Genomic DNA, 20,591 nt, shown 5'->3' on the forward strand with positions numbered 1-20,591 from the left:
AGATGGATGAGGGATGCCATACATACCAGGATGAGGGGGGCCATACATACCAGGATGAGGGATGAAGGGTGCCATACATACCAGGATGAGGGATGAAGGGTGCCATACATACCAGGATGAGGGATGAAGGGTGCCATACATACCAGGATGAGGGATGAAGGGTGCCATACATACCAGGATGAGGGATGAAGGGTGCCATACATACCAGTAAGAGGGATGAGGGGTGCCATACATACCATGAAGAGGGATGCCATACATACCATGAAGAGGGATGCCATACATACCAGGAAGAGGGATGCCATACATACCAGGAAGAGGGATGCCATACATACCAGGAAGAGGGATGCCATACATACCAGGATGAGGGGTGCCATACATACCATGAAGAGGGATGCCATACATACCATGAAGAGGGATGCCATACATACCATGAAGAGGGATGCCATACATACCATGAAGAGGGATGCCATACATACCAGGAAGAGGGATGCCATACATACCAGGAAGAGGGATGCCATACATACCATGAAGAGGGATGCCATACATACCAGGAAGAGGGATGCCATACATACCAGGAAGAGGGATGCCATACATACCAGGAAGAGGGATGCCATACATACCAGGAAGAGGGATGCCATACATACCAGGAAGAGGGATGAAGGGTGCCATACATACCAGGAAGAGGGATGAAGGGTGCCATACATACCAGGGAGAGGGATGAAGGGTGCCATACATACCAGGGAGAGGGATGAAGGGTGCCATACATACCAGGGAGAGGGATGTCATACATACCAGGAAGAGGGATGCCATACATACCAGGAAGAGGGATGCCATACATACCAGGAAGAGGGATGCCATACATACCAGGAAGAGGGATGCCATACATACCAGGAAGAGGGATGCCATACATACCAGGAAGAGGGATGCCATACATACCAGGAAGAGGGATGCCATACATACCAGGAAGAGGGATGCCATACATACCAGGAAGAGGGATGCCATACATACCAGGAAGAGGGATGCCATACATACCAGGAAGAGGGATGCCATACATACCAGGAAGAGGGATGCCATACATACCAGGAAGAGGGATGCCATACATACCAGGAAGAGGGATGCCATACATACCAGGAAGAGGGATGCCATACATACCAGGAAGAGGGATGCCATACATACCAGGAAGAGGGATGCCATACATACCAGGAAGAGGGATGCCATACATACCAGGAAGAGGGATGCCATACATACCAGGAAGAGGGATGAAGGGTGCCATACATACCAGGAAGAGGGATGAAGGGTGCCATACATACCAGGGAGAGGGATGAAGGGTGCCATACATACCAGGGAGAGGGATGTCATACATACCAGGAAGAGGGATGTCATACATACCAGGAAGATGGATGAGGGATGCCATACATACCAGGAAGAGGGATGCCATACATACCAGGAAGAGGGATGCCATACATACCAGGAAGAGGGATGCCATACATACCAGGAAGAGGGATGCCATACATACCAGGAAGAGGGATGAAGGGTGCCATACATACCAGGGAGAGGGATGTCATACATACCAGGAAGAGGGATGCCATACATACCAGGAAGATGGATGAGGGATGCCATACATACCATGAAGAGGGATGCCATACATACCAGGAAGAGGGATGCCATACATACCAGGAAGAGGGATGCGGGATGCCATACATGCCAGGAAGATGGATGCGGGATGCCATACATGCCAGGAAGATGGATGCGGGATGCCATACATACCAGGAAGATGGATGAGGGATGCCATACATACCAGGAAGAGGGATGCCATACATACCAGGAAGAGGGATGAAGGGTGCCATACATACCAGGAAGAGGGATGAAGGGTGCCATACATACCAGGGAGAGGGATGAAGGGTGCCATACATACCAGGGAGAGGGATGAAGGGTGCCATACATACCAGGGAGAGGGATGTCATACATACCAGGAAGAGGGATGCCATACATACCAGGAAGAGGGATGCCATACATACCAGGAAGAGGGATGCCATACATACCAGGAAGAGGGATGCCATACATACCAGGAAGAGGGATGCCATACATACCAGGAAGAGGGATGCCATACATACCAGGAAGAGGGATGCCATACATACCAGGAAGAGGGATGCCATACATACCAGGAAGAGGGATGCCATACATACCAGGAAGAGGGATGCCATACATACCAGGAAGAGGGATGCCATACATACCAGGAAGAGGGATGCCATACATACCAGGAAGAGGGATGCCATACATACCAGGAAGAGGGATGCCATACATACCAGGAAGAGGGATGCCATACATACCAGGAAGAGGGATGCCATACATACCAGGAAGAGGGATGCCATACATACCAGGAAGAGGGATGCCATACATACCAGGAAGAGGGATGCCATACATACCAGGAAGAGGGATGAAGGGTGCCATACATACCAGGGAGAGGGATGTCATACATACCAGGAAGAGGGATGTCATACATACCAGGAAGAGGGATGTCATACATACCAGGAAGAGGGATGCCATACATACCAGGAAGAGGGATGCCATACATACCAGGAAGAGGGATGCCATACATACCAGGAAGAGGGATGCCATACATACCAGGAAGAGGGATGCCATACATACCAGGAAGAGGGATGCCATACATACCAGGAAGAGGGATGCCATACATACCAGGAAGAGGGATGCCATACATACCAGGAAGATGGATGCGGGATGCCATACATACCAGGAAGATGGATGCGGGATGCCATACATACCAGGAAGAGGGATGCGGGATGCCATACATACCAGGAAGAGGGATGAAGGGTGCCATACATACCAGGAAGAGGGATGAAGGGTGCCATACATACCAGGAAGAGGGATGAAGGGTGCCATACATACCAGTAAGAGGGATGAAGGGTGCCATACATACCAGTAAGAGGGATGAAGGGTGCCATACATACCAGGAAGAGGGGTGCCATACATACCAGGAAGAGGGATGTCATACATACCAGGAAGAGGGATGTCATACATACCAGGAAGAGGGATGTCATACATACCAGGAAGAGGGATGTCATACATACCAGGAAGAGGGATGCCATACATACCAGGAAGAGGGATGCCATACATACCAGGAAGAGGGATGCCATACATACCAGGAAGAGGGATGCCATACATACCAGGAAGAGGGATGCCATACATACCAGGAAGAGGGATGCCATACATACCAGGAAGAGGGATGCCATACATACCAGGAAGAGGGATGCCATACATATCAGGAAGATGGATGCGGGATGCCATACATACCAGGAAGATGGATGCGGGATGCCATACATACCAGGAAGATGGATCCGGGATGCCATACATACCAGGAAGATGGATGCGGGATGCCATACATACCAGGAAGATCGATGCGGGATGCCATACATACCAGGAAGATCGATGCGGGATGCCATACATACCAGGAAGATCGATGCGGGATGCCATACATACCAGGAAGAGGGATGAGGGGGGCCATACATACCAGGAAGAGGGATGAGGGGGGCCATACATACCAGGAAGAGGGATGAGGGGGGCCATACATACCAGGAAGAGGGATGAGGGGGGCCATACATACCAGGAAGAGGGATGAGGGGGGCCATACATACCAGGAAGAGGGATGAGAGGGGCCATACATACCAGGAAGAGGGATGAGAGGGGCCATACATACCAGGAAGAGGGATGAGAGGGGCCATACATACCAGGAAGAGGGGGCCATACATACCAGGATGAGGGATGAAGGGTGCCATACATACCAGGATGAAGGGTGCCATACATAGCAAGATGAGGGACGAAGGGTGCCATACATACCAGAATGAGAGATGAAGGGTGCCATACATACCAGGATGAGGGATGAAGGGTGCCATACATACCAGGATGAGGGATGAAGGGTGCCATACATACCAGGATGAGGGATGAAGGGTGCCATACATTCCAGGATGAGGGATGAAGGGTGCCATACATTCCAGGATGAGGGATGAAGGGTGCCATACATACCAGGATGAGGGATGAGGGGTGCCATACATACCAGGAAGAGGGATGAAGGGTGCCATACATACCAGGAAGAGGGATGAAGGGTGCCATACATACCAGGTGGGGATGAGGGGTGGCATACACACGAGGATGGGGATGAGGGTTGCCATACATACCAGTGTGGTTATGAGGGGTGCCATACATACCAGGATGGGGATGAGGGGTGCCATGCATTTCAGGATGGGGATGAGGGGTGCCATACATACCAGGATGGGGATGAGGGGTGCCATACATACCAGGATGGGGATGAGGGGTGCCATACATACCAGGATGGGGATGAGGGCCACGTATAACAGGAAGGAGGGGGCCATATATACCAGGATGGGGAATATTAACAGAATTGGGGGACATTACCCCTATAACAGTGTCAGTAGCAGACCCTCTCCCCCTTAACAGGGCATCATGACCACATTTTTGCTTAATTTTTTTCCCTCTATTTTCCTCCTCTAAAACCTAGGTGCGTCTTATGGTCCGGTGCGTCTTATAGTCCAAAAAATACGGTATACATTAAAAGGGTTGGTCGCTCAGAAAACATTTCCTTACACGAGTTCATTGTTAAAATATAAACAAACTGCGCTTTACTCTCCCCTCCCTGGTCCACTACCCTGGTCTTGGGCTGCAGCAGTATCCTCACATGGACAGCACTGATGCCTATTACTGAGCTCTGCCATCTCTGCTCTGTTTGCTTCCAACGGTGTAGTCACGCTGACTTCGCTGCAGCCAATCACTAAGCTCAGAAGCTCGTGCCATCTACATCGGCAAAGGTATAATAAAGGGAATCTTTAAGTAGGATCATCCCTGCTAAGCCGTCTATATGGGCATGCAAGTCATAGGAAGCTGAATAACATGATACCTTGATATCTGAGATCCGATGTCTTAATCTAGAGAAATCTACGTTTATTTTAACATGTACATGAGCTGTTAAGATCTATGGGCCGAACATAGATCTCCTGAGAATCTGCCTCCAGAGCTTATTTTAAATGAAGGACGGCGTTACCAGTGTGAGCCATGTAGATCAGGAGAGCAGACTGTCAGTCATTACATGTCTCACACTGGTAACGTCCCCTTTAATGTAAAATAAGCTCTGCAAGAAAAAAAAATCCAAGCTTCTCCTACCCATTAAAGGGGGGGGGGGGGTTAGAAAGCAAATTCATTTTGCTACTAACTTACTATCTATTTAGTCCCATAATCTAAGCCATTATCGAATATACTTGCTTTAAAAATTCACTTCCATTCCCCAACTACACTATTTCCTGTCTGATGATTCGTTTCAGTATCCCCAGTGCATGCTGGATACTTAAAGCATCATCAGGGGGGCAAAGTCTGTGGTCAGTGTCAAAGCCCCTGCCCCCTCCCTGCAACGAAGTGTCATCAGTGACGCCTGCTTCAGGGGCTGCGCTGTCCCTGCGCCCTCTCCCCTGCGCCCAGCCCTGTCCCTGCGCCCTCTCCCCTGCGCCCAGCCCTGTCCCTGCGCCCAGGCCTGTCCCTGCGCCCTCTCCCCCGCGCACAGGCCTGTCCCTGCGCCCTCTCCCCCGCGCACAGGCCTGTCCCTGCGCCCTCTCCCCCGCGCACAGGCCTGTCCCTGCGCCCTCTCCCCCGCGCACAGGCCTGTCCCTGCGCCCTCTCCCCCGCGCACAGGCCTGTCCCTGCGCCCTCTCCCCTGTGCACAGGCCTGTACCTGCGCCTTCTCCCCTGCGCACAGCCCTGTCCCTGCGCCCTCTCCCCTGCGCACAGCCCTGTCCCTGCGCCCTCTCCCCTGCGCACAGCCCTGTCCCTGCGCCCTCTCCCCTGCGCACAGCCCTGTCCCTGCGCCCTCTCCCCTGCGCACAGCCCTGTCCCTGCGCCCTCTCCCCTGCGCACAGGCCTGTACCTGCGCTCTCTCCCTTGTGCACAGCCCTGTCCCTGCGCCCTCTCCCCTGTGCACAGCCCTGTCCCTGCGCCCTCTCCCCTGCGCACAGCCCTGTACCTGCGCTCCCTCCCCTGCGCACAGCCCTGTCCCTGCGCCCTCTCCCCTGTGCACAGCCCTGTCCCTGCGCCCTCTCCCCTGTGCACAGCCCTGTCCCTGCGCTCCCTCCCCTGTGCACAGCCCTGTCCCTGCGCCCTCTCCCCTGTGCACAGCCCTGTCCCTGCGCCCTCTCCCCTGTGCACAGCCCTGTCCCTGCGCCCTCTCCCCTGTGCACAGCCCTGTCCCTGCGCCCTCTCCCCTGTGCACAGCCCTGTCCCTGCGCCCTCTCACCTGCGCACAGGCCTGTCCCTGCGCCCTCTCCCCTGTGCACAGGCCTGTACCTGCGCCTTCTCCCCTGCGCACAGGCCTGTACCTGCGCCTTCTCCCCTGCGCACAGGCCTGTACCTGCGCACAGCCCTGTCCCTGCGCCCTCTCCCCTGCGCACAGCCCTGTCCCTGCGCCCTCTCCCCTGCGCACAGCCCTGTCCCTGCGCCCTCTCCCCTGCGCACAGCCCTGTCCCTGCGCCCTCTCCCCTGAGCACAGGCCTGTCCCTGCGCCCTCTCCCCTGCGCACAGGCCTGTACCTGCGCTCTCTCCCTTGTGCACAGCCCTGTCCCTGCGCCCTCTCCCCTGTGCACAGCCCTGTCCCTGCGCCCTCTCCCCTGTGCACAGCCCTGTCCCTGCGCCCTCTCCCCTGCGCACAGCCCTGTCCCTGCGCCCTCTCCCCTGCGCACAGCCCTGTACCTGCGCTCCCTCCCCTGCGCACAGCCCTGTCCCTGCGCCCTCTCCCCTGTGCACAGCCCTGTCCCTGCGCCCTCTCCCCTGTGCACAGCCCTGTACCTGCGCTCCCTCCCCTGTGCACAGCCCTGTCCCTGCGCCCTCTCCCCTGTGCACAGCCCTGTCCCTGCGCCCTCTCCCCTGTGCACAGCCCTGTCCCTGCGCCCTCTCCCCTGTGCACAGCCCTGTCCCTGCGCCCTCTCCCCTGTGCACAGCCCTGTCCCTGCGCCCTCTCCCCTGTGCACAGCCCTGTCCCTGCGCCCTCTCCCCTGTGCACAGCCCTGTCCCTGCGCCCTCTCCCCTGTGCACAGCCCTGTCCCTGCGCCCTCTCCCCTGTGCACAGCCCTGTCCCTGCGCCCTCTCCCCTGTGCACAGCCCTGTCCCTGCGCCCTCTCCCCTGTGCACAGCCCTGTCCCTGCGCCCTCTCCCCTGTGCACAGCCCTGTCCCTGCGCCCTCTCCCCTGCGCACAGGCCTGTCCCTGCGCCCTCTCCCCTGTGCACAGCGGCCGCTCTGTTGTTTTAGGAATAATAATAAGCCAGAAGCAGAGCAGTGTCACTATACTAAGCAGAGACCAGTGACGTCACCTGAGGAGGCTGCAGTAGTTCTCCTGCACACTGGGTATAGTGACACCTCTCTGCTGCCGGCTTATTACTACTCATAAGCCAATAACAGAGCGGACGCTGGGCACAGGGGAGACGGCGCGCAGGCAGCGCCACGCACAGGGGAGACAGCACGCGGGCAGCACCATGCACAGGGGAAACGGCACAAGGACAGCACTCAGATGATACACAGATGGTGCTTGAGCGCTATCAGCTTTTGTTTATATCTACAAATCAGATCAATAACAGACATGTTGTACATTTGTGGATTCTGCTTTTACTTTATTAGGGTCTGGGCACATGATAAGGTTTTGTTGTAATTTTTCTTGCACAGATTTCCTAGTGTCAGCAAAGTGAATGGGATTCCTGAAGTCTCATGCACACGTTGCTTATCTTTTCCATGCATATTTGCTGCAGATTTAATTCTGCAGCGTCAATTCTTTCAGTGTTTTTGCAGCAAGTTTCACCCATACTAATGAGTGGGAAAAATCTACAACAAAAAAGTATGTAAAAAACGAGGCAAAAACGAGCCTATTTTACGCAGCGTTTTTCCTACTAAGAGATGAAGAAATTTCTGTTGCAAATAAACGTGTGCACATACCCTAACATTTATACCCAGTGTCAGAAATCGGAATAGCCAGCTCTTTGCAAAAAAGACAAAAAAGTGTACATATACACACAATATATAGTCACACTGACTGCACACCTCATTGTCTGCCACATTTACATCAATGGTTCCCATAGACAAGGCGTGGGATATCCGTGAAATGTTATTTTCCCGGCAATAGTCAAAGATGTCCTTATCTTCATCTCTACAAAAAAAAAAATGAATACATTAGTTAGTGTTGCCACAAACATTAAAAAAATAAACATGAGATTTCCATTAAAGTAGTGGTTTGTGCCACGTGGCTGAGCTGAAATGGTGGATAGTGACACAAATTACGGCACAACGCCTTTGTCTGGTGCCTTAGTCACTCCCGGACTTTTGGGGTATTGTTACATATAATAGGGGGGAAGGGGAAGAATCAAAGCTTTGATTCTTCCCCTTCCCCCTATTATATGTAACAATACCCCAAATAAACTTATTTCTATTTTTTTCCCACTTTGGCTCAGCCATTTTTTCATTCACCTGCCCTCCTACTCATTTCTAGCCACCAGCACAAGTCATATTTTATTCTATTAGGATTTGTAATAATGTTACTTCTACTTTCCAAGTTTACATAACCCATTCCCAATTTTACGTTACACGACTTAAAGGGAATCTGTGAGCGAGATTTCACTATTTATATGCACATGAGGCTCTTTCAAAGAGAAGTCCAGCAATACCTTTATCTGGCCGGTCAGTTCCTGAGAAATCAGCATTTAAATCGATATGTAAATGAGGCTGAAGTGCTTTTGGCACATGGAAGCTATTCCCAAGACTCTGCTCCCCCCCCCCCCCCCCAAATCTATTCCTCGCCCAGTGCCACCGCCACCTGCTTGACTGGCAGTCTCTATGAACTGTCAGGCAAGCAGGAGGCGGCAGCACTGGGGATACAGGTGGGGACAGCAGTGTCTTCGGAAGAGCTTCCACGTGCCAAAAGCACTTCAGCCTCATTTACATATCGATTTATATGCTGTGATGTCTCAATAACGGAGGAATGGACTGGCCATATAAAGGTATTGCTGGACTTGTCTTTGAAAGCACCTCATGTGCATGTAAATAGTTACAGAACCAAGGGCAAAGCAGATTGTGGGGGAAAATCAGGAGACCGCTTCCTACACATTAAGAACGGAACATGATCATGAATGTATTTTAATAAATGTTCCATGTTAAAGGGTTCATTCAGCGGGCAAAAAAGGGGCAAATTGTGAAAAGTAGCGGATAACCCCTTTTGAGGGACAGCCCGGACGTCAAAACCCTATGGAACTGATTCATCATTTGCTGTTTTTAGTTTCTCTCTATTTTTTTTGTTTTTGAGCCAAATTTTTCAAAGGTGGAGCACACGCTTCATGAATTTTGCTTACAATAAAAACGCTCTCCATTTTTATCTTTTACCTTTTTCTGAACAAAAAGTTGCCAGCTCCACTAAAATGTCGCAAAAATTTCAAATGTGCGTACAATAAAAATAGCAATTGATGAAAAACTTCTAAGCATGCTCCCAACGGTGAACACAAACAGGAAAACACATATAAAACAGACGCAAATTAAAAGAATAAGGCTCAAATGGAAAAAGGACCAAAAACAACCCAAAAAAAAGAGAAAGAAAGGCCCAAATGCAATAATGAATTGGGCCCCTCAGTATTAAAAAAATAAAAACAAAAACATGGTCAATGAACAGAATATAAAGTGCAAATGAACCATACACAGAAAAAAACAAAAAATAGATCTTCGTAGCAATGGGCCCTAAGTGAAGAAGAGGAAATGTACGTAAAGGTCCTAACAACTTCCTTACGTTCCTCCTGGGACCTGGAGTCACATCACCTGTTATTATTTCCAGTCTTTAATCAGACGATGCTCAACGCCTCTCAGGGGCCAACAGAAGCAAAAGCTCATTAAGAGCAGCGTCCGCAGCCCTCCGCAGGCAGTGAGCTTTTAATTGCTTAGTGTGATTAGGCAATGGTGCGAGAGTGATCATTTTCATAAGAATGGGGGAATGCGGGATGATGGGGGCTGCAGTCCCCGGGGTGTGAAGCGCGCACACACCCTACACTCATGCAATTATTCACACCAGCTGAGCTGCTCCATGGCTGCATGAACACCGGGCTGAACACATTGCAGGAGGTGGAGGGGACGGGGTCTTGGGGGACGGAGTGGCGCACACTTATCCAGCGTGTGCCAGTATGTTAAGTAGGCAGCGGATCTGCCAGGACATCAAACCCTTACTTTTTCAGCTTTAATTGCTACAAGTGTCTGGATCCTCCGACTCTGCTATATACACAGGGACATGTCATTTCCTATGTTGTCCAGCAATGTACATGGGCACTTTAAATTTATGAGAACAACAAAAAGATCACAATTTACTTTGCAACAAATGTAATGGTTTTTTTTCCGAAACAGATAAAAAGTTTATGGCCTTCAAAATCCTTGCGTCGTCATGAATGTGCTCCAGAAAAAATGTGTGCGTAGTCCGGTCAGATCTGAATTCTGCGCACATCTCCTTCTAAAAGCAAAAGCCTAAACAGCCTGACCACACTGCCAGGGCATCAAATCCTTACTTTTTCAGCTTTAATTGCTACAGGTGTCTGGATCCTCTACCTCTGCTATGTACACAGATACATGTCATTTCCTATGTTGTCCAGCAATGTACATGGCCACTTTTTTTTTCCAGTTTTTCTCGTAAATTTAAAGATCACAATTGACATTGCAACAAATGTGATGCTTTTTTCTAAACAGATAAAGGTTTATGGTCTTCAAAATCCTTGCGTCGTCATGCACGTGCTCCAGAAAAAAATGTGCACGTAGTCCGGTCCGATCTGAATTCTGCTAGTCTGCGCACATCTCCTTCTAAAAGCAAAAGCCTAAACGGCCTGACCACACTGCCTGACCTGTGATACTTCATGCCAAAACAGTCCATTTATCTGGCAGAGCAACTAATCAATTGCAGAGCCCATCAATCATCCGCGGTGGAACTAGTCGGGCCTGAGCGGAGAGGAGAGGACAGATGGCTGCCCGAGTGAGAAGGATTAATTCAATTCTGATAGATTACTGCAAAGCCTCATGGGACGCAGGAGAGGGAGGAGAAGAAGCACGGAGGAATGTGGGGGACCTGTTATGTAGAGAGAATTAAGCAAAGTGAAAAATCAAAGGAGGCTTCAGACAAGCGGCATCACTCCAGTTACCTAAGTGTCTCCTGCACCTGGTACAGGCGGCTGACCACCGGACCCCCGAAGGCCGTCTGGTGCTTCTCAACAGGTTCTGCAGATGCCTGCAAGAAACAAGCAGAATTAAGGGCAATGTGAACACAAGTATGATCTGAAGGCATAGGAGCAACGCCAGGCCCATGGACCTGCAGGTGCACAAGCTCATTTCTTCGGTTGTTATGGCTCTCACTACGGCAGGCTCAGCGTCTATGGCTAGATGTTATAGGTCAGCTCATTCATATGGCACCAAATTGTACAGAATTTGTATCAGATACCATTGATAAATTCACCCAATGTATCAAAAAAAGCAGAAAATATATTTAATATTGACAAATGTGTGGAAACCAAATGAATTCATGCGACTCCCTGTTAATAAAGGTGTTATGGCTAACACAATCATTTGTAATCTGTGAATAATCTAATGGTTACGCAGAAGTTTGTGGTTATTTTATTCATTCCCCCCCCAAGATGCAGTTCCCTTGCAGACGGCAGATAGCTTTCCCTGTAACGTTTATTGTAGCCTCTGCTTTTACAGAGAAATGAACCCAAACCATAACGCTGCCTCCACTGTACGTGGACATACATGGGACTGCTATAGGACCAATCATGCACCTTATATAAGGAAGCTGTTACCAGTCAGGGGGTGCGATATTTCAGGAAGCAAGTGAAGAGTCTGTGCTTGAGGGTAAAGTGTTGGAAGTGGGGAAAAAAAAAAAAACCTGGAGCGAAAAGTAAGATTTTGAGCAATTTTGACAAAGGTCATGTATACAGACTAGTAGACTGGTGCGTGTTGTGTGCTAAGACGAGGAGCCCATCTAGTCAGATCCTACAGAAGATCTACTGTAGATCTAAGATCTACTGCCTAGATAAGATCTATTGCATGTTAAACTACCAGACAACCCTTTCTTAAAGGGAATCTGTCAGCAGGTTTTTGCTATTTAATCTGACAGCAGCATGGTGTAGGGGCAGAGACCCTGATTCATCACTTAGTTTACTGGGTGCAGCAGTTGTGATACAAGCACAGATTTCTCTGCTGCAAATGTAGCAGAGCTCAGAATGCAGAGCCTGTATAACCCCGCCCACACCACTGATTGGCTGCTTTCTGTGTACAGTGTATATTGACCGAAATTTGATAACCAGAGGTGGGAGTGAGGCTGGACCAGGAGACACTTAGTCCCCTAGTGATATTCTCATGCTGATACAGCAAAACACAGATTAGTAAGAGACATCGCTGGAATCAGGATCTCTACCCCTACATCGTGCTGCTCTCAGAATACATGGCAAAAACCTGCTGACAGATTCCCTTTAATAGATTAAGTGCCTCATATAAAAAACAAACAAAGAACATATACTCCCCTCCAAGACCAGCGCTGGTCCAGCATTGTTATGTCACATCTCTACGGCAGTCACTGATCGCCTGCAGCCTGTCAGTATTCTGCCTGAGCAAATGTCTGCTCTGACAATATTCTGAAAGTCAGCAGCTGCTGATTTTCTCGTGAGTGTTGGGGAACAGCGTTGGTCTGGGAAGTGACTGTTTTATTTTGAATGGGGCACTTAAAAAAACAAAACAAAACAAAAAAGGCTTTAATGCTGGATCTCATAAGTGTCAGACATTGTCTAGTCAGAAAGCTACAGATGTTGCCGTAGGTCTCGACTGAACCAAGTGAGTTACCTACGGCAGGATTTGGTGCCTAATCCATGACGCGCGTTTCGCGTATTGCCTTAATCTGGGGGCAATACGCCGAAACGCGCGTCAGATTTAGGCACCAGCCAGCGGTCACTCACTCTCTACTTATGTACCTCTGTTGATACCTTGTCTATATTTTGACTTTCCATTGTGGGTGGATACCATGTGACAGGCAATAAGAAGCATCCTCAACTTGTTGATCAATCGATATATATATATTTATTAACACTTGTTATATAAGATTATTGATCCTTTTTTCATGTATTGTAAGCTATCTGCTTTGCATGTGCATGCTTATGCAACAAAGATTATGTATTTTTGCAATCTTCTCTTAACCTCCTGCTATACAATTGCTTTTTGGTGCCACATTCTGGTTTCCCACACTTTAAATAATATAAAAAAAAACTATTTGTATATTTTGTATCTTTTCAATAAAGCTTAATTTTTTATTATGTTTTTCTTTGTACGCATTTGTGTTTTGAACACGTTAGTTTTGAAGAGTAGTGATCCACCGCTACAACCATGAGGCCATTACAAGTCATTCCCGTGATGACGGAGGTTATCACAACACTGGGGATAATAGTTTTGCACTTATTTCTTTTCTGTGTCCAGTGATGTACTAGGACTTTACTTGCTTAAGTGTAATTACAGGCAACACACAATTAATTCAAGCTGGACCTGAGCAAGGGTGCATTCACACAATGGAAATGCTTCAGTTTTGTTGCTCTCCCATCTTGCGCCCATAACCATGGTATGAAGACACACTTCCAAAGTCACAACTGTTTGTGGACCTATACCAGTTGTGTAGCAGAGGCTTCTATGCAATCAATGTAGATTTCAAGAGTTATTTACAACATTTCCAAATGATAGGTGTGAGAACTTGCTAATTGGTGGTGGTCCGACTGCTGGGAGACCCACCGATTTCAATCACAAGATCTGAAATTCCTAGCTGGAATGGAGCTGTGGCAGCGCTTGCGAGACACATATCTCCAGCAGTCAAATAGAGAATAGATGGAGCAGTGGCCGCGCTTGTGAGCCACACATATCTCCAGCAGTCAAATAGAGAATAGATGGAGCAGTGGTAGTGCTTGCGAGTCACAAATATCTCCAGCAGTCACATAGAGAATAGATGGAGCAGTGGCAGCACTTGTGAGCCACAGATCTCTCCAACAGTCAAATAGAGAATAGATGGAGCAGTGGCAGCGCTTGTGAGCCACAGATATCTCCAGCAGTCACATAGAGAATAGATGGAGCAGTGGCAGCGCTTGTGAGTCACAGATATCTCCAGCAGTCAAATAGAGAATAGATAGAGCAGTGGCAGCGCTTGTGAGCCACAGATATCTCCAGCAGTCAAATAGAGAGCAGATGGAGCAGTGGCACAAATGCTCGGTCATGTCTCCATTACAATGGGGTACCACAAAGCCCTGTTCTTTGGATTGGAAGTGGTCGAATGCCTACCCGATCAGAAAGTCATCATCTATCCACAGGACAGGGTATAACTTGCAATAACGAAAAAAACCTGTCAGTGAATGCTCCCAAAGAAAAAGTATGCAAATTAGCTATCCCCAGATGGAAGACAACCGTCTACCTAGTGCCACCTATAGGAAGCTAACCTGAAATTCAATGCCAGTGCAACTACAGTCTTTAAACCTAACTGTGGATATCACCCAAACTAGAGACACTCATTTGTAGACACCTGTTTAAGATTTTTTGTTTCAAGTCAGCACAGAGCATAGTGCTGGTCGGCTGGGTAAGGGTCCATTTACAAGGGCCGACCATTACCTTGGGCATTAAATGACTGCCGATCACCAAACAAGCAGCTGATCGGCAGTCGTTTAGTGCCCCAGGACGGCCCATATACACAGACCCTTACCCACCTGACCATCGCCACGCTCTATGCTAACGAGGGACAAAAATTCTGAAACGCGTGTCTACAACTGTGTGTTATTTAATAGCCTGATTACACAGGCCGACCCAACTTCAGATCCTCACTGATTGATTTGTAATAGATAGTTCAGTGAGTATAGACTACCACTGCTCTCTGCAGCACGCTTACACAGGACAATGTGCTGCCAAGAACAATGATCTTTTGAGCAGCACAAAAGATCATTTCACCCGACAAATGACTATTTTGCTCATTTGCCAAGTGATCAGCAGCCTGTTTAGAAGGAAAGATTACGGTGAAATTATCGCTTCTAGGAGCACACTTGTTTACAATAATCCTGCAGTATAAATGGACATTAAGACGTCTTTCCGATTCTGAGCAATTTTGACAAAGGTCACGTATAGCGACTAGTAGATTGGTGCGTGTTGAGAGCCAAGACGACGAGCCCATCCGATCCTAGATCAGATCTACTGGTGCACATTTTTCTCAAATTGTTAAACTACCAGACAAATCTTTCTTCAAGGGAATCTGTCAGCAGGTTTTTGCTACTTAAACTGACAGCAGCATAATGTAGGTGCAGAGACCCTAACTCCAGCAACGTATCAGTTTACTGGGGTGCAGTAATTGTAATAAAAAAAAATCAGTTTTCTCACTTCTGGGAATGGGTACCTAATTTTCAAACAACAGTAGAAGATCATACTTTAGCTTCCATTTTATAAGGAGCGAAATCATTGCAATATTTCAACAAAGTACAGCCCCTCTAACTGCGAGGGATACAAATGAAGGGGTACTGGAGGCTCATTAAACACAGGCAACCGGGGACATGGCTGAGGCAGCATTAAACCCATTTCCCAAAACGTTTAGATGCCATCCATCACTGTGTAATACCGGAATAAGGATGAGCCCAGTCCCATGTCTGAAAACACACATTTCCAGTGACAGCCAATGCTATATTTCAACTGTCCATCTGCAGCGGACGGCGAGCAATAAATAACGCTGCAGAGCTGTAAATTCCCAGTGAGCAGGACATTAAAAGGCAGCAGTCAGGTAAACGAGAACCAGCAGAGTACGGCATGAAGACGACGGAGAATACATTACGGACCCCACTTACCATTTCCCGGGTACACAACACTCTCTGAGCTTGTGACATTAACCTCTCACAAACACTCTTACTAAAATCATACAGCCAATCTCTATGAAGCAGCCATTTACGCTTTTCAGATCGCTTTCTGTAGCTGCAGTACAGAGAAGACATTCGGCGGTACGACTTTGCGTTTTATGACCCCAGGTCAGACACCTATTTCCTGGTAGATATCAGTTAATGTCGATATTGTCATCTTGGATCAGAGTCGCATTATTACAGAGTATTTCTTCCACAAAGGTGGGATAGTTGACGGCTGTATTGGCTGGGGTCCAGCTGTACGAGAAATACAGAGAGAACTAGAAAGAAAACGATTACAGCTCCCACACGGCTGCTCCGTGATCTGCACCGTCACAGGAAGCAAAGACAGTGGAACTCAACCAGCAACAGGACCGCCGCTGCTTGTGATAGGCTGCAACAGTCAGGTGACTTCAACTATGAGCCAAGGCGCCTGACTGCTGCACCCTATCACAAGCAGAAGTCCTGTGGCTGGTTGAACAATACGGTCACCGCTTGTGGCGCAGGCCACAGAGCAGCCTGTGCTGGATCAACAAGGATGATGGCAGGCGAGTAGAATATATTTTATTATTTTTACAGAACCAAAGCCCCAAGTAATGATCACCTTTTGCCTGGACAAACACTTCACCATACTTTAAAGGTTTTGTTTTGCAGTTAGACCATTTTCGTGCCGACCATCACCACCTTTTGTGACAAATGCTGAGGGTAGATCGCTGTCGAAAAGCTGATCTGCCATGTTGGATTGTTCAGGCATTGTAGGGATTCTGAAGTTGAAAGGTCATTCACACTGACCAAAAAAAGACTATGAATGGAAGCCCAACAGACATCAACTGGTTGTTAGTTCAAATCTGTCCATGGCTACACCCCTCACAAGTCATCCATGCATGGAACAATCGTCTCAAACGTATGTCAAGTTTTAAGGTGGCGAATGTCAGAGACTGGTGGTGGATGTTGAGCGGAAATACAATGGACCATGTTGGGTTTTAACATGTTCTCCAAATAGATAAAAGTAAAGAGAGAACTGGAAAGACACAAAGCGCAAAAATAGGATCTTATCTGGGTGACAATATTGAGAAAATAACTTATTAGTGCTGACCTGGTCAGGTTGTGTTCACACAACAACTAATAAAGCTTAGGGTGCAGCAGACCCACGAGGGGGTGAAAAGTACAGGTAATGGAGAAACAAATGGGTTAATTCTGCGCTGCCATGTATGAGGGATGCCAATCCGAGTTTAAGTGGTTTATTTAGTCAATGCGTTTCGAAGTGTGTACACTTCTTCCTCAGGACAACCACAATAGCAATACAGTCAGCCGCCTTTTTTCAAGTGTTTTCTCTATTTATACCGGCTTCTGCTGACTATATTGCTATCGTGGTTGTCCTGAGGAAGAAGTGTACACACTTCGAAACGAGTTGACTAAATAAACCACTTAAACTCGGATTGGCATCCCTCATCCTTCATACATGGCAGCACAGAATTAACCTATTTGTTTCTCCATTACTTTCAATCTCCAAATAGATAAGACTCTGCCAGATCGGTCAGGCAGTGGCTCATTCCTCTGTCCGTGAGAACCCATGCACACTCGACAGATCCCCGCTCGTATGTTAATGGGGAGGTCGGGAGGAATACCAATTGGCCAAACAACCATTTGTCAGACACTTATTCAATGCAGGACTTTAAATCATTTCCACTTGATGGAATATCCTTGTCCGCCTCTAGTCCTAATACTAAGCAGGTGGCGGCCATGCTACTTATACAAGCATGGACCCAAGTAGAAGGTCCTTCATATGTTGGGTCTGGCACACGGCTCCATGTTGTGTCCGCATTCATCGTGCCGGGCAGATTTCTGTCCATCCAGGACATGTGTCTGGTACACTTCCCAGCTGAGTGAAGGGAGGGGTGCATGGATTAAAGAGCCCGATGCAGCCCTGATAAACAATAAAGCGCCTCTGTCTCTACAGACTTCCCTGGTGACAGATGTTCCTAAATGGCGCTGTTATTTTATGCAAATGTACGTCTGCTCCGGTCTCCCCATTTACATACCTGAATACTAGCAGCTAAGAGCTTGGCAGCAAGCTAGAAAGCAAAATTATAGCCACAGGTTGCAATGAGAATACGGAGGGGCCTGTGTAACTCCTCGTGTGCCAGGGATGTTTTATACACTTGGTTGCGATTCCTATAAACTGCAGATCACTGCCAGTAAAGACGGGACTGCAATCTGTTAATGGAAAGCGAGGAGAAAGGCTGGATCAACCCTTTAGCGTCACAAGTATCATTTAAGCACTCAGTCTAGCAATGATAAAAGATCATGTTGTGGAGGAATTCTCTATACGCTGTCACCTAATCTCCATGTATCCAGAAGGAAACGTCACCACCGAGGCTTGAGGCGCTCGCTCGCTACCTCCATACTGATAAGGCTTGCTATAGCCCCGACCACTAAAGAAATAGAAAAACTAAGACGTTTGAGCAAAAGGTAATAATAAACAAAGTTTATAAACACTTAAAAGAATGAAAAAAAAATTGTAAATTGAATGGGTCTTGTGCTGCAGCGCCTGATAGAATAAAGAAGGGTGGTGGTGTCAGGAGCAGGACGAAAGAAAATATTACAACAGGCGTCAAATAAACCAGCGGTGCATTCTTTTCTTCCATTCAGAAATAGCTGAAAATTTGACCAATTAATCAATCGCAGGCAGAAAACTGCAGCGTTTTGGAAATTTGTAGGTGGTCAATTTTTTCAGCGTTTTTTCATCCATGGAATTCAATGAGAAACCAGAAAAAGAAAAAAAAAAAGGAACAAATATTTTTGCGGCGGTTTTTAAAGGTTTTTGGTGAATTAAACTAACTTTATTAAATAAACATGTACTGTAGAGAAAGCGCTTGTGATCATCACAAAAAAAAGCCCAAAACCATACAAAAAAAAAATACCATAAAATATGCCAAGAAGAGATTTTGACTGCAGAAAAAAAAATGCAGCATAGACGCTGCCTGTGAATATAGGCTAAGGATGGTTTTGCTCAGTATTTTTATTTTTTAGAATCACAATGCAATTTTTGATGCAGCTTTTCAAAGCAAGAAGGAAAAGAGTAAAGTAAAATGTTATTTCTCCACATTTTTTCTATTCCTGTTTTTGACTCAAAGACTGAAAAATGTAGAATGTATTGTGTTCACTGAATAAACATAGGGCCTGATGCATTTCTGTCTTCTTTTTTTTTTAAGCCTAATACAGAGCTCAGCATTCAGACAACTGGTAGATCTGATAGATAAAACCGTTTTTAAGCAAAACTGTAGTAACTGGTAAAATAAGTGACATCACTAGAATCAGGGTCTCTGCCCTACATCATGCTGCTCTCAGATGGGGTAGAGAAAACCTGCTGACAGATTCCCTTTCAATGAGAAGCGTTAGATTTGGAAAACGAAAAAGCACTGTATTACAGCCTCGCACCACCCTTGAAAAACGACGGACGTAGCATCAAGGTTGGGGCCTGTCCGTAATCCTACAGAATGTTGTGGAAGGACCAGACGTGAGCAGTTCATGGGAGAAAACTAACATAACAGAGTTTATGCTGTTTTATAGAGAGGAACAGGCTAAAATTCCTACCAGCCGATGTGAAGGACTAATCAAGAATTACTGGAAGTGTTTAGATGCAGTTCATAAACTATTGCAATCACTGACATGTGATATTGGATCATTTTCTTCAATAAAAAAAAAAGTCCAAAATTTGGAATCCTTTGTTTGGTTTTCTTTATCTACTTTTAGGCCTTTTGTGAAAAACGGATGTAGTTTTAGGTCAAATTTATGCAGAAATGGCGACAATTGTGTAGGGTTCACAAACATTCAATCTGAACAGAACTAAGTTTCATACATGAGACTTGTTAGTCACCCACAGTTGGTCCTGACGTTGTGATCCGTACACGGACCATGAACCGAGGTTGTGTAAATTGAGACTAAGGCCTCATTCAGAAGTCGGTTTTTCATTTGTTTAATATGAGAAAAATAAGTTTTTCATCGATAAAAATAAAAAAAAAGCTGTTTCTTTTCAATAAAAAAAAAGTTACCGCTTTCAAAATGTAGTGATAAATTGTTTTTGTAAGTGTGTAAATGTAGCAAATTACAAACCTATATAAATTGGGTATCAGATCATACTGAGCAAAAGAACAAAAGTTACATTATCAATTTATTGCATGGTGAATGAAATAAAAAAAATAAATCACCTGTTTGTGAATTGCTGTTTATTTGTTCATTCAGTCTCCCACAATCATAAAAGTAAATTAAAAGGTTATGTACCCCAAAAATGGTGAGAATAAAAACATCTCAATTTAAAAATATGGTTATGCAAAAAATAACTGTTTTTAGTGTGTAAAAGTAGCAAACCTAAAAAAAAAAACTTCTTGAGGGGTGCAGATTCCTTGTGGGCAATTTCTCCCGCTTTGGCACTTCAGGGGCTCTAAAATTGTGAAATGGAGTACACAATCTATTCCGGCCAAAATTGACACTTCGAAAGACAAATAGACCCCCTTTCCTTATGAGCTCCTGTGTGCCCAAACAGCAGTTTTTAACCACATATGGGGTGCGGCTGAATCGATTCTCCCATCTCTATTTAAAAGGACCCTATCACCAGA

General features: G+C 47.0%; 1 protein-coding gene across 2 annotated transcripts in view; it reads right to left on the reverse strand.

Moving 5' to 3' along the window:
- Positions 1-20,591, reverse strand: part of ACBD6 (acyl-CoA binding domain containing 6) — a 107,283-nt gene that overhangs the window by 51,958 nt on the left and 34,734 nt on the right. For both annotated transcript variants that reach the window (XM_073643282.1, XM_073643283.1), the window contains exons 4-5: positions 11,221-11,306; positions 8,105-8,210 (exon numbers count right to left, since the gene is read on the reverse strand). In XM_073643282.1, the coding sequence (XP_073499383.1) occupies positions 8,105-8,210; positions 11,221-11,306 (192 nt within the window). The remainder of the gene's footprint in view (positions 1-8,104; positions 8,211-11,220; positions 11,307-20,591) is intronic.

The sequence above is a fragment of the Phyllobates terribilis genome, unplaced genomic scaffold (assembly GCF_046119375.1).
Source record: "Phyllobates terribilis strain yellow unplaced genomic scaffold, ASM4611937v1 Scaffold_8__6_contigs__length_399053987, whole genome shotgun sequence".
NCBI classification, from domain to species: domain Eukaryota; kingdom Metazoa; phylum Chordata; class Amphibia; order Anura; family Dendrobatidae; genus Phyllobates; species Phyllobates terribilis.